The 13,053-nt window shown below is 47.0% G+C and overlaps 1 protein-coding gene across 8 annotated transcripts in view; it reads left to right on the forward strand.

Annotated features, from left to right (window-relative positions):
* The window catches only part of DTL (denticleless E3 ubiquitin protein ligase homolog), a 62,477-nt gene that overhangs the window by 34,783 nt on the left and 14,641 nt on the right, over window positions 1–13,053 (forward strand). For 6 of the 8 annotated variants that reach the window (XM_031044456.2, XM_031044459.2, XM_034060657.1 and 3 more), the window contains 9 exons: window positions 6,305–6,369; window positions 7,768–7,893; window positions 8,737–8,835; window positions 9,138–9,199; window positions 9,290–9,410; window positions 9,800–9,865; window positions 11,001–11,116; window positions 11,626–11,699; window positions 12,540–12,643. In XM_031044456.2, coding sequence (XP_030900316.2) covers window positions 6,342–6,369; window positions 7,768–7,893; window positions 8,737–8,835; window positions 9,138–9,199; window positions 9,290–9,410; window positions 9,800–9,865; window positions 11,001–11,116; window positions 11,626–11,699; window positions 12,540–12,643 — 796 coding nt within the window. In that variant the 5' untranslated portion in view covers window positions 6,305–6,341. Of the gene's footprint in view, window positions 1–6,304; window positions 6,370–6,872; window positions 6,966–7,554; window positions 7,670–7,767; window positions 7,894–8,736; window positions 8,836–9,137; window positions 9,200–9,289; window positions 9,411–9,799; window positions 9,866–11,000; window positions 11,117–11,625; window positions 11,700–12,539; window positions 12,644–13,053 lie in introns of those variants that run through there. The other 2 variants (XM_031044461.2, XM_005143881.3) reach the window with 2 other exon arrangements.

A 13,053-nucleotide genomic window follows, 5' to 3' on the forward strand; every position in this document is an offset into this window, starting at 1 on the left:
ACCAAAAGAAGCTTTGTCTTTTGCAGGCCCTCATTTTAATTCTGTGCATTTGCCTGGTGACTCAGACTCCTGCATATCTGGAGAATGTGTCAGCTTCTTATTCCAAGCTAGTGTGTGTTTTTCTTGCTTTAGACTAGTGTGTAGTAAACTCAATGGGATGGTATAAAGGGCATTGAAGGAACTGCAGCATCCAGCTGATGTGTTAGTGGTATTAAAGGCTGCTCTCAAGGAGCAGAGCACACTGCATGTTTTGGAGTGAGTATTCACATTTGGTCAGCATTCAGAAGAAACAGCCATTCAGAGTTGATAAACCAAAAATGTGGCTTGGCCATACCTCCTTGCTTTAGTATTTGAAATCAAATACTTTCCAAGGGCTGGGCCCTTAACCCACTTCTCCCCTCTGACTTCTTTTTTCCTTCCCGAAATGCAATGGTAGGAGAGCCTACAGTGGCAATCTGCAGCAGGTACTCCCAGCAAAACTGTTTCCTTAATACATACAACTGCGCCTCTTCTTTCATGGGCTTGCAGTCTGCTTTATAACTGAGGAAGGAGAGGACAAATAAGCAAGTGGAATTAGAATGTATGAAGAAGTTTAAATGCAGGCTTTTCCTATTTCCTAGCAATTTTGTACTCTGTAAAATGGTCATCATCTGATACAGATTTCATCTGCTATTTTCCAGTGATAGAGACTCAAAACCTAATGGTGCCTGGGTGTTACACACTTAACCTTCCGCCTTGATATGATTTGTCCAGATCATGTTGACAAAGAAATCTTGAGATTTCAAGAGTACATAAGAGGATACATTTCCTTCCTGAAGAAAGATCATGGAAGACCTTTCTGTAAAAGCCAATACCATCCTACTGTTGTAGCAGTGTTACATTTGACATGCCACAAAGTAGAAGTACAGAAGTACAGAATTTGAAGTACAAAGAAGAAGCCACAGTGGCTGCACCATGCAGTCCTTCTGAATCCTGACTTGCTTGGATGTTCTGAAAGAGAAAATGAAATTGTCACATGGCTGCTGATCACATAGTGACTGGATTGTTTCAAAGGACGTGTGCTCTGGGAGCTAGTCTGCAGCAGGGAAATACCCAGCATGTGACTGGTACAGCTCTGTTTGCTAATGTGCTTAAGCTTTACTGCAAACCTGAGTGTTTCATCTCATTGCATCTGTACCTGTAGGGTGTCTGCCTGTTGCAGCATCCAAGTAACTGCCAGACATTCCCAGTCTTTCAGAGTTTGCATCAGCATTTGAACATCAGAACTGCCCGAGCTGTGCTAACCTCTTGCTGACAAAGCAATGGGGAAACAGTCCCAAATGCATCAAAGAAGAGAATTTCTCTTTAAGGGTGAATATAGTAGCCTGAAGTCCTCTGCATTTGTGCCACAATGCCAAAGGACATAAATAAATCCTTAGGAAAAGAAGAAACTTGGACTTCTGCTTTTCACCAAGCTATTTTTATGCTTATCCATCCTCATCTTGTTTGTGTTTCCTCCTCCCATGGCATCTTGTCAGCAATCGCGGTGGTGTGTTGTTTGGGATGGGAGCTGTTTGTCACTTACTGCTACAGTGCCAAGGATAAGAAGACCCAAATCCTTATGGGGTTTATAACGTTTTCTGTAATACGGATCTGTAGTTTCAAGCCATGGTTTGGTGGTTGGCTCACTTTGACCCACTAATACATAGAAGTGTGAGGCACTGTGTTTGCAACCACAATCTTGTGTGAAAAGGGAGATGCTGTACTGTGGCTTTCAAGTGACCCCTTGGGGGTTTGCAAAACAGGCCTCCAGCTACATGGTCTAGTGTGAGGTGGCCCTGTCCATGGCAGGGGGTGGAAATGGGTGATCTCTATCTCAAATCTGTTGGTGTGGGGTTTGCATTATAATGGTGTTGCTTCAATCTTCCTGCCAAAGCTTTGCATTATAGTTACAATAAGTTTTGCTCTTGATGTGCATCACCTTATCCTTCTAGAGACCAAGTAGGGCTTTTTGTCTGATATGGGGCAAGATATTGCTAGGAGTTGCCTGAGAGAATACAGCTCCAGTGTTTAGTTTTATGCCTGTGATTTTTCACACGTCGTGGTGGAAGGATCTGTGGTGCAGTGCTGTAGCATGTTAACTAACATTACCTGCCCTAATGCCGTGTGTAAGCGGTGCTTGCTGACAATTAATGTTTGTGCTCACGGTTGCTTGCTGTCAGCTTTACGTTGTAAGTGGCAGAAAGGAAAGTTCATTGTAGAAGTGCATGTCACTTTTTCAATACGGAAGTAGATTCTTCATCTGCATGTTAGTATATTATTATTCATTTAACATTGTTTCTTTTTATGATATGTTTTTTAAAGTTATCCAAGTAGTACCTCTAGGACCTGGGACTTCAAAAGCCTGGGTATTCTCTGCCTCCACAGATCTCATAACAAAGGAGGCAAAGCTGCACCTCAAACCCTGTGTTCAGTTCTGGGCCCCTCACTGCGAGAGAGACACTGAGGGGCTGGAGCGGGGACAGAGAAGGGCAATGGAGCTGGTGCAGGGCCTGGAGCACAAGTGTGATGGGGAACGGCTGAGGGACCTGGGGGGTTCAGATGGAGAAGAGAAGGCTCAGGGGGACCTGATGGCTCCTACAAGTGCCTGACAGGAGGATGGAGCCAGGAGGGGCTGGGCTCTGCTCCCAAGGAACAAGGGATGGGACAAGAGGAACCGGCCTCAAGCTGCACCAGGGCAGGTTTAGATGGAGCTGAGGAACAATTCCTGCCCCACAGGGTGCTCAGGCATTGGAACAGGCTGCCCAGGGCAGGGCTGCAGGCACCGGCCCTGCAAGTGTTCATACAGCGTGGAGACGAGGCCTCAGTGCCATGGGGCAGTGGTGGCCTTGGCAGGGCTGGGAATGGTTGGACTGGATGAGCTTAAAGGGCTTTTCCAACCTGGTTCATTCCATGATTTTAAAGAACAACCTATGCCTTAGTTATCTGGTTAATTGTTCAAAAGATAGCAAGAGATGCCACAAAGTTGTGATAGAGCATGTAGTAAGGATTAGCACAACAGCAAAAGGTCATGAGATGAGCTATTATTATCCCCCCAGTTTGTTGGTTCCTGATTTCTATATGTTATATATATTTCTGTGCATTGTGTGTGAGCAAGTAGTCAGATGAAAGGTCACAACTCTTTTATGAAAGTGAGTGAATCATATACTGATTCAATATGTGCAGGAAGTGTATGCTCAATGTATTTGGACTACTCATTTGGTTTTTTCATCCATTCTACTCTAAAACCTAAATTACAGCACATGAACTGGGCTGCCATTTAGTTAAATAGAAACGGTGTTGTGATAAGGCTTTATGGACTTGAATGGGAAATTATGCAGTTCATGTAAATTGCACACTCAATACAAATTTAGGCCATGTCCCCCAAATGTTTGAGATGTAACTTAGATGAGGTGATCCTGCCCCTCTACTCAGCTTGTGAGACCCCACTTGCAGCACTGTGTGCAGTTCTGGGGTCCCCAGTATAAGAAGGACATGGAGCTGTTGGAGCAAGTGCAGAGGAGGCCACGAAGATGCTCAGGGGCTGCAGCACCTCCTGTATGGAGACAGGCTGAGAACATTGGGGCTGTTCAGCCTGGAGAAGAGAAGCTGCGTGGAGACCTCAGAGCAGCTTCCAGTGTCTGAAGGGGGCTACAAGGATGCTGGAGAGGAACTCTTCATCAGGGACTGCAGCCATAGGACAAGGGGTGATGGGTTCAAAGTGAAACAGGGCAAGTTCAGGTTAGATCTAAGGCAGAAGCTGTTCCCTGTGAGGGTGCTGAGGCGCTGGCACAGGGTGCCCAGAGAAGCTGCGGCTGCCCCATCCCTGGCAGTGCTCAAGGCCAGGTTGGACACAGGGGCTTGGAGCAGCTGCTCCAGTGGAAGGGGTCCCTGCCTGTGGCAGAGGTTGGAACTGGAGGAGCTTTAAGGTCCCTTCCAACCCAAACCAAGCTGGGATTCTGTGATTCTTCTATAGTACAAAACTAAAACTAAGAGCTGTTGTACACTGAGGGGACTGCATGTGCCTTAAGCAATTGCATGCCTGCAGTGTAGAGTGGAGTAGAAGGAAACAGTCGCTATTAGCAATACTGGTAAATCTACTGTAAACTACTTGAAAGCCCTATCTGTACTTGGGATCCTATGTAGGAAAGTACCACTGAACTTCTGTATAGTACTCAGCAACTGAAAGCTAAGCAATTTCATTGATACATTTCTGGACTGTGGCCTCGGGTTGCTTCTAATGACAAATATAATTGCAGCTCCTCTGCTCTGACCTTTAGTTGGCTTAATGTAGGCATCCAAGCTTGAACGTTGTACATTGTACAAAGGGAGTCTGAGTTTTATTTTCTCTTACTACACCTACAAGTGGAATGCCAGTCTGGTGTGCTCAGAAATGAAAATAAACACTGAGCAGAACAAGTGCAAGCACTGTTGGACACAAGCGTTCAGTGTAACTTGGGCACCATAACTTCATTCTTATAATGCCAGCTTGAAGAGGTTGGGTTTCTTTTGAAGCAGAAATTCAGATGAATCTATTTTTCAGCCTTTCCTCTTCAAGTGATGTAGGATTAATGCATATGGAATTGAACAAGTTTTGCACATTTTACAGTACCCATCTTTGGGGTTACTCTACAGCTTCCCTATTTACTTGCTTCATTTTAGCAACCACTGTGTCTTTTACACTAAAATGGCTTTCATCCCTGATCTGGTATATGAACTGTCAAAACTGGGAAGGGAGAGGATGTCTCTGTAAAATGTCTGTAATGGCTTGTCTTCAAAATGCAGGCTTTGTGCAATATGGGATGGTAAAAGTTATTTTATCCCCCCTTGGTAGCCATGGAGCTTCTCTCTGGTACAATATTCAAGGGGAAACATCAGGACTCCTGTTTCCCCTTAGAGATTTTTCTTACTCTTATTTGTATAAATTCTCTCCTATGACCAATTGAAGCTGTTTATTTCGTATGTAATTGTATCTAAGGGGATGATGCAACTGGGTTAAAGGTATGCACTTGTGTGTGCATGAATATCCATTGTTAACTAGTGAGGTGATTTCTGAAACCAGGCTTGGGTGACGTGGTCTAGTGTGAGGTGTCCCTGCCCATGGCAGGGGCTGGAACTGGGTGAGCTTTAAGGTCCTTTCTAACCCAAACCATTCTGGGATTCTGTGTAATTTTATTTACTAAGCATGTCAGGAATTCTGGAATAAAAGTGCAGGATCCTTGGATATTTGAACAATTTGGGTTAATGGGCACTAACATTAGTCTTGAGAGGGGGGAAGCATGTGTGCAGGAGAAAATGAGCTGACTTTGGGAGCTGAAACAGAAAAGACAGAGTGAGCAGGAAGCGTATGGTGGGCAAGGGTAAAGAGCTTTTGGGACAGCCTCCTGCTTTACCTGCTGAGGGCACTTCTAGCTGTCTCATTTGTTGATTCCTGTACAGCTGGAAAAGGTCTGATGGGTGGCAAGTCCTGTGAGTGATAACAGGCACAAGAGGATGGGGGAATGCCTTGAAATGATAAATGACTGCTAGGTATTGAAACCAAGAACTTAAGTTTTATTTGTGAACGTGATAATAATGAAACCAGTTACTGTTTTAAACTTAAATTCTATACCAGCATCTTCTAACTGGGAAGTCTGCCTGAGTTTTGTCTAGGTGCTCAGGGTAGAATGTCAAGAGCTGAATAGTTCTGCTGGTGCCAAAGTTCAGTGGTCTTCAGCAGCCACTAATGGTCAGATTCCTCCTGCATACTCACTTACCCAGTGTAACAGTTTGTGTGGACAGATTGCATAGTTAAATAGACTGGGAAACTAATTCCGTTTTAAAAGATCCTTTTGGGGGGGCTAGGAAAGGCTTATTTTCCTCAGTGCAGTTCGACATGTGCCTGTTCCAGCAGTTGTGGCATAAATAAGGTTGTGGTGTAAGGTGGGAATGAGCTGGATGGAACAAGGTGTTAAAGCCAGCACTGTTGCTGAAAGAGGCATTTATGAGAATACCCCTTGTTTTGCTGCAGAGCAGCAGGAAGGAAGGTGTAAGTAACTCCTCTGGGTTCTGGGTGGTCATTTTGCTCTGAGCTAGCCCTGAGTGCCTGCAGACCCTCATTCAGATCCCCCTTTGCACTGAACAGAAATCTCATTGCTTCTAAACCCTGGCAGAGCAGGCTGTGCCAGCCTGGAATTGATGTAGATTTATTAACTGATATAAAAACCAACCAACCTCAACTTGTCTGTATGATATAGCTGGTCTTTGGTGCAGTCATCTCATTGTCCTTTTCTCCACCTTGCCCTAGGCACTGCTGCCACAGGAGATGCTGCAAACAGCCCATCATGCTGCACAGATGTATGCCCCTTCCAGGTATTCACCTCAAATCTGCCATTCCTTCTGCTGTAACTCAGCCCTTCTGGACTGCAGTGGCTGCGCAGAGCCTGTTGACTCCTTTCCTGTGTATCTCACAACTTTCCCATAACTGTAGATCCCTCTGGTACAGAAGTTTCTTACCTTCCTTTTTCCAGGTATAACATAGTAAAATTTTCCTCTTTTTCAAGTGCTTTCTACTTACATCAGGGACTGCAGCCATAGGACAAGGGGTGATGGGTTCAGAGTGAACCAGGGCAAGTTCTGGTTAGATCTAAGGCAGAAGCTGTTCCCTGTGAGGGTGCTGAGGCGCTGGCACAGGGTGCCCAGAGAAGCTGTGGCTGCCCCATCCCTGGCAGTGTTCAAGGCCAGGTTGGACACAGGGGCTTTGAGCAGCTGCTCCAGGGGAAGGGGTCCCTGCCCGTGGCAGGGGTTGGAGCTGGATGAGCTTTAAGGTCCTCAACCACACCCCCTCAGCGCACGCGCAGTACGCACGCGCAGTAGGCAGTACGCAGCCGCCGTACGCAACCGACGTACGGCGTACGCACCAAGAAGTGGGAATTCTGCCTATACAGCCGTGTTTACGTAAATATAAGGTACATGGTTTATTTACGTACGTTATGTTCGTTAGTATCAGTTTTTGATATTTTGTTAATCCTGATAAGATCACGGAGGGTGCATGTAACAGATTCTCGGCAGTGGAATGCAAACCGACTAACGCGACTGCGCATGCGCGGGCCAAAATCGGTACTGCACATGCGCGGCCCAAGTCGGTACGGCGCATGCGCGGCGCAAATCGCGACTGCGCATGCGCGGCGCAAAATCGGGACTGCGCTGGCCAAAATTGCTACTGCGCATGCGCTGCGCAAAATCAGGACTGCGCATGCGCGGGCCAAAATCGGGACTGCGCATGCGCGGGCCAAAATTGCTACTGCGCATGCGCTGCGCAAAATCGGGACTGCGCATGCGCGGGCCAAAATTGGGACTGCGCATGCGCGGGCCAAAATTGCTGCTTCGCCCCGCGCATGCGCAGTCGCGATTTGGGCAGCGCATGCGCAGTTGTGCTGCCCGCCTCTCGACCAGCAGGCAGCGTTGTGGGTGTGACGTGAAGTCTCAGCCCCTTCGCGCTAGCCAATCAGAGAAAGGAGGCGGTTCGCTGCATGCAGGTGCTGTCCAATCAGCGTCCCATGGTGGTTTTGGCGCGTCGGTCGGTTGCGCAGTTGGCGCCAAGTTTCGCGCTCCGCGCTCCGGACCATGCTGTGCCGCGCTCTGCTCCGCCGCTCCTCGGCCCCGCCGCTCCGTGAGTACCGCGGCCTAGCCCTGGGCCTCTCGCGGCCGTCCCCGAGCCCCCCGGAGCCGTCCGTTGCCGTTACGGTCTCGTCTCGTTTGTCGTTGTAGGTCGGTGCTCGCCGCTCCCTCTGCAGCATCTCTTGGACAGCTACCAGTGCAGGCCGGATGATGACCATCTGTCCTACGGGGAAACGGGAATGCCGGTCCCCCCGTTCGGCTGCGCCTTTTCCACGGGTAGGGTCACCTCCGAAAGGACCTGCTGGGGATCAGGCTGGAGGCCGCGCTGTCTGCCGCTGTTTGTGTGCGGGGCTTGTGGCTTTCATTGTGTTTCATCATTTGAGTTCAGAGTTCCTTGTTTTACAGTGGGCTGGGGATAGTGTACTTGCGCTTTGATGTGGTATGAATCGGATCATGGTGCACCGAGATATCCTGGTGGAATGTGTTCCCTTAAAGAAGCAATATAAAGCATTCCTTTTCCTGGCTCTTTGTTTCGAGCTGCATCCTGTTGGTGAGAGCGCTAGGCTGCAGAGCCGAGAAACTGGGCTTTGTTCAAGATACATAGGAGAGGTAACAGGCTGGGGAACAGCGCATAGAAACTAGCGGTGGATGGATGCCTCTAGACCTACATGCAGCATTTCCCCGTGGTAAATGCAGGATGAATGGTGTATATATAGGACAAAGCTCATTTGTAGTACTCTAAACTTGGTGGGAGCTCAGTCCAGGGCAGTTTCCTGCTTTTCCAGCTTAGCTCCATAGAAATTGCTGGAGGTTGGAGATGATAAATGGTCCAGATACACAAAACTGTAGCTAAAGAGCTATTGCAGCTGGTGACAGAGGGCATTATCACACAAGCTGCTCCTGGAGCTGTTTGATTCTCCATGTGTATTATAGCAGTTCTTGCACGGAACATCTGGAAAAGATGCTTGCCAATATTTTTGCATTGTAATTAAAATTGCTATGTAAATACTGCTTATTTCACAGCCATCTGTTTGCTGGGTGCCTTACTTAACGGGATTTAATGTGTCTGTGGCCGTCACAAAGAGCATAATACACAGCTATATTGCCATTTCCTTTCAGCCCCGACTTTGGAGCATGTCCTGGCAGTTGCGAATGAGGAAGGGTTTGTCAGACTCTACCATACTGAAGCTCAAACTCCCAGCAAACTCACCATTAAAGGTAAACGTTGTACAGAATGGGACGTGCATTTGGTGTGACAGGCTTGCCCCACTCAAGGAAAGCTTTTTGCAAGCCATTTAAACATAAATGTGGGCAGTGCTTAAATCCCTTCCTACCCTTTGCTGAGTCCTCTTTACAAAGCAGCAGCAGGGTGTGCTCTTACAATAGCAGTAGGAGGTGAATTGCTCTGGGTTGTTCATGCCTCAGGCAAGCTGTGGCCAAGTTGTCTGATTCCAGTGCCTGATGCTCCTTAGTCTTCTGCAATGCCCAGAACTTAACCTTGGCTTTTGTTTTCTCCTTAGAATGGCAGGCTCACTCCAACGCCGTGTTCGACCTTGCCTGGGTACCAGGGGAACACAGGATTGTAAGCAGTCATTTACCACCTAACTTTACGCTTCAGGCTTTGGCAGCTGTGTGCAGAGCATGACAAAAGCTTCTCTATCTTCCTCTGAAGGTGACTGCTTCAGGAGATCAGACAGCCAAGGTGTGGGATGTGCGAGCTGGCGAGCTTCTTGGCACATGCAAAGGTCACCAGTGTAGCCTCAAGTCGGTTGCTTTTTCTAGGTTTGAGAAAGGTCAGTGCTGATATTCCCTGTTGTTTGCTGTTTTCCTTCTTTTCCCCCTGGCACGTCAGTACTTTGGGGGCTAAAAAAGGGCCTTTGGAAACTGACAAACAGCTCTGGCCAACTGAGCAGCAACCCAGCCAGTGGAGCAAGACTAACTTGGAACTTCACAGGGACCTGGTGCTAACGTGTGCACATCTCTGATCCTGGGCCAGGTTAAGCTCTGATACTTACTTCCATGCAGAAAATAGAGCAGAACAATGACCTGATTGTCGTGTTCCTAGGGCTGGCCTCTTCTGTTGGGACAGAAGAGGCAGAGGCACATAGATTGCAATGTGCTGTGTTTAGTCAATTACACTAACACTTTTGGAAGCTAATAACACTCTCTATCTCTATCTCAGCTGTCTTCTGTACTGGAGGCAGAGATGGAAACATCATGGTTTGGGATACCAGATGCAACAAGAAAGGTAACAACTTTCTGATGTGTATGTAAAAATAGTACCCAGATGTACTTGTTGGACTAATAATGCTTTTGATTATAATGTAGGTAACCCTTCAGTTAAGGAAAGGAGGATGGTCAGGTAACAGTGTACTGTTCTAGTACAGGAAAAAGGTGGAATGGGTATTTCTTCTATAAAGAACACATTTTTTCAGCAGTCTCAGATTTGCAGCGTGATGTACACGCTGGCCTGATGATACCCTGTGTGTTGGTAAGGAGATAAGGGAATACAGAATACATCCCTGTGGGGGACAGCACAGAGATAGATGAGCTGGGTGAGAGTGTTTAGGTCAGAGCCATCCAGATGGGTCAAGAAACGCTGGGAAGGCTCCTGCCAGAGCAGGAAAGCAGGCAGAAAATGCAAGATCAAAGGAGCTTGTGATTGCTGGGAGCAACAGAATACATTGCGAGAACACCTACTAAATGCAGGGTGAGCTCATTCTGCTCCTTTCTTTCTGCTTCCTGGAGCTTCTCCCTCCCTGGTCAGGTCATGCCCTTATGCCTCTTCCAGTTCCCTGCTCTGTCCCAGCAATTTCCTTGCCTGTGCTGCCAGAAAATGTCTCATTCTCCCATCTGTCCCAGCTTCCCTGGGTTTTCAAATGAGCAAGTGGGGAAAAAGGGGGGGGTTCCCCTTCGCTGAAGTGGAAGGTATAGGAAAGAAAGTAGAAAAGTCAGTAGTAAAAGAGGAGACTTCATGAAATGGGAAGTAGCAGACAAGAGGCTAAATGGAAAATTATAGAGTGGAAAAGCACTGGAAATCTTCCTGTGAATGCAGTTCAGCTCGGGATGAGATGGGCTGAATGCTGAGGGCCAGGATGCATGCTGAATACCAGACCAAGGGGTAATGGTTTCCAAAAGCCAGTGTTAGTTTCATTGTCCATGCTACACTGACCTGTAGTTCTTTGCAACATATGCTCCTGTTCTCTATTGTGTTCTTCTCATTCATTTTGTATGTAACTGTTTCTATTTCCAGAATACAGAGATGATTTTGAAGGTTAGTCTTGGCCCCTAGTTAGGATTTATTCCAAGCTGATGCCTGGTTTGTTAAAGGGATAACAAAATTGCATAGAAGCCATAACTGAGATGGCTTTGATTTCTTTCAGATGGATTTTATAGGCAGGTGAAGCAAATCAGTGGAGCACACAATGTAGTGGACAAACGGGCTCCTTCCAAACCAAAGAAGAAGAGGCAGAACCTGAAAGGACTTGCTCCCTTGGTGGTAGGTAGCTGGGGTACAAACAAAATACGGGCCTCTATTCTGGGGATAAGGGTACTCACAGAAGCCTCCCTAAGTAATCATCCTGAGGAATATCAGGCTTGAATGTGCTAAATGCTTCCATTTGTCTTTGCAGAGGTAGCTTTTTGTGTCATGGTCACTTGCTATGGCCAATTTTAGACATTGTTTAGTTGCCTAATGACCACGTGCCATCAAAGCCATCTTTGTGCAGGCACTATGTCCTGCTCTTATTTAGTCTATTAAACCTGGTGCTCAGCGCAGCTCTCTTATCGCTCACCTGAAAGCTGCCATCTCAAATAGCTGCCCAAACACTTACTGCTCAGTGGCAATTCCCACTCAGGTGGGAGTGTTTGGAGCCTTGTTGTGTCTTAAATGGCATCAGCTGCTGCCAGGTTCACTGACCTGGCTGGAGGAGGTTTGCTCAGTTTTCATTTGGCTTTGAAGTAAGCAGCAAGATATTGAAAGTTCTTTATTTCCCTTTTCTTTTGCAGGATTTCCTGCAGAGTGTAACCGTGGTGCTGCTTCAGGATGAGCATACTCTTATCTCTGCAGGAGCTGTTGACGGGTAAGGAGGGAGGATACCTGCTTCTCTGTCTATTCTGGGTGTTATTAGTGGCACAAAAAGATTGGGAGCACAAGGCTATAGAGTCACTATTAGCTAGAATCAATCAGAGCCACTCTGCCAGCTTGCATTGGTAAAGCTGAATGCCACTTTTCTTCCTTACTGGAGATTGCAGCACTGGGACAAATTGTGCTTATGTGGTAAATGCTCCTTTTAGTGTCTTGGCTATGGGACAGAACAAGAGCAGTTCTTACCATCTCTATCCATTCTCGTGGACCTATGGGACCACATATAAACAGACTATTGTTAGACAACTCTTTTGGGATGCAAGTGGGTGGTTGGTGCCTGGATATGTGTAGGCATGCTTGAGAAAATGTTGCCTTGAGTTACAAAAGATGAATTCTTTTAGGTGCCAGATCCATTGCAGCAGCTTTGAGCTCAAGCAGTCTGTCTCATTGATTAGCATGGAGTTTGCCCTCCCAGGACCCTACTCCTTAGGCTCCATGTGGTCAGAAGCTTTCTGAGGCAGATAAGATTGGTTCTCCTGCCTTTTATTTTTAAAGCTACATAGCAGGAGTATAAAGGCATCTCTGTATTTCCTTTTACTAGTTGAAGAAAGATGTTGTACATTGTGTTACTTACAGAAGAGAGTGCTGTTTCCTCACCCATAGCCAGTAGATCAGTTGTTTGCTTTGAGCCCATGTCTGCTCCTGCTCCACTGTGTTCCTAAGCACTGGACACTCCTCAGGAATGAGCAACCAGGCTTCCCGTGCTCCTAGAAGGCCCTATCAGCACTGCAAAAGGAATCTTGAAGCTAAAGACACTTGTGCTTTTCTATTTCAGTGTCATCAAAGTATGGGACTTGCGCAAGAACTACGCTGCTCACCGCCAGGACCCAGTGCCTTGCAAGTCCTTTTGCTACCCTGGGACCAGTACTCGCAAACTTGGTAAGTTACTGGAGGATGTAGCTGTTACCATGTCACCCAAAGGCTCTGTCCAATCTGGCCCTGAACACTGCCAGGGATGGAGCATTTACCACCTCTCTGGGCACCCTGTGCCAGCGCCTCAGCACCCTCACAGGGAAGAGCTTCTGCCTTAGATACAACCTGCACTTGCCCTGGTTCAGTTTTAACCCATCAATTAATAATTGAGGCAATTATTGATCAGACTGATGAGCTCAGCAGGGCTTTGGATGGCCAATACCAAATGTTCAAGTTGAAGAGTAAAAGTGCCCCACTTCTGTATCATCAACTGTTTCTTTGCATTTTATCTGGCAAAGACAACAGACTGGACTGGGTTTTTACATTATAATCTTCCAGAATTGAGCATTACTCGAAGCTCTTTGTTGTCAAAAACA

Source organism: Melopsittacus undulatus, chromosome 3 (assembly GCF_012275295.1).
Source record: "Melopsittacus undulatus isolate bMelUnd1 chromosome 3, bMelUnd1.mat.Z, whole genome shotgun sequence".
In the NCBI taxonomy this organism is placed as follows: Eukaryota; Metazoa; Chordata; class Aves; order Psittaciformes; family Psittaculidae; genus Melopsittacus; species Melopsittacus undulatus.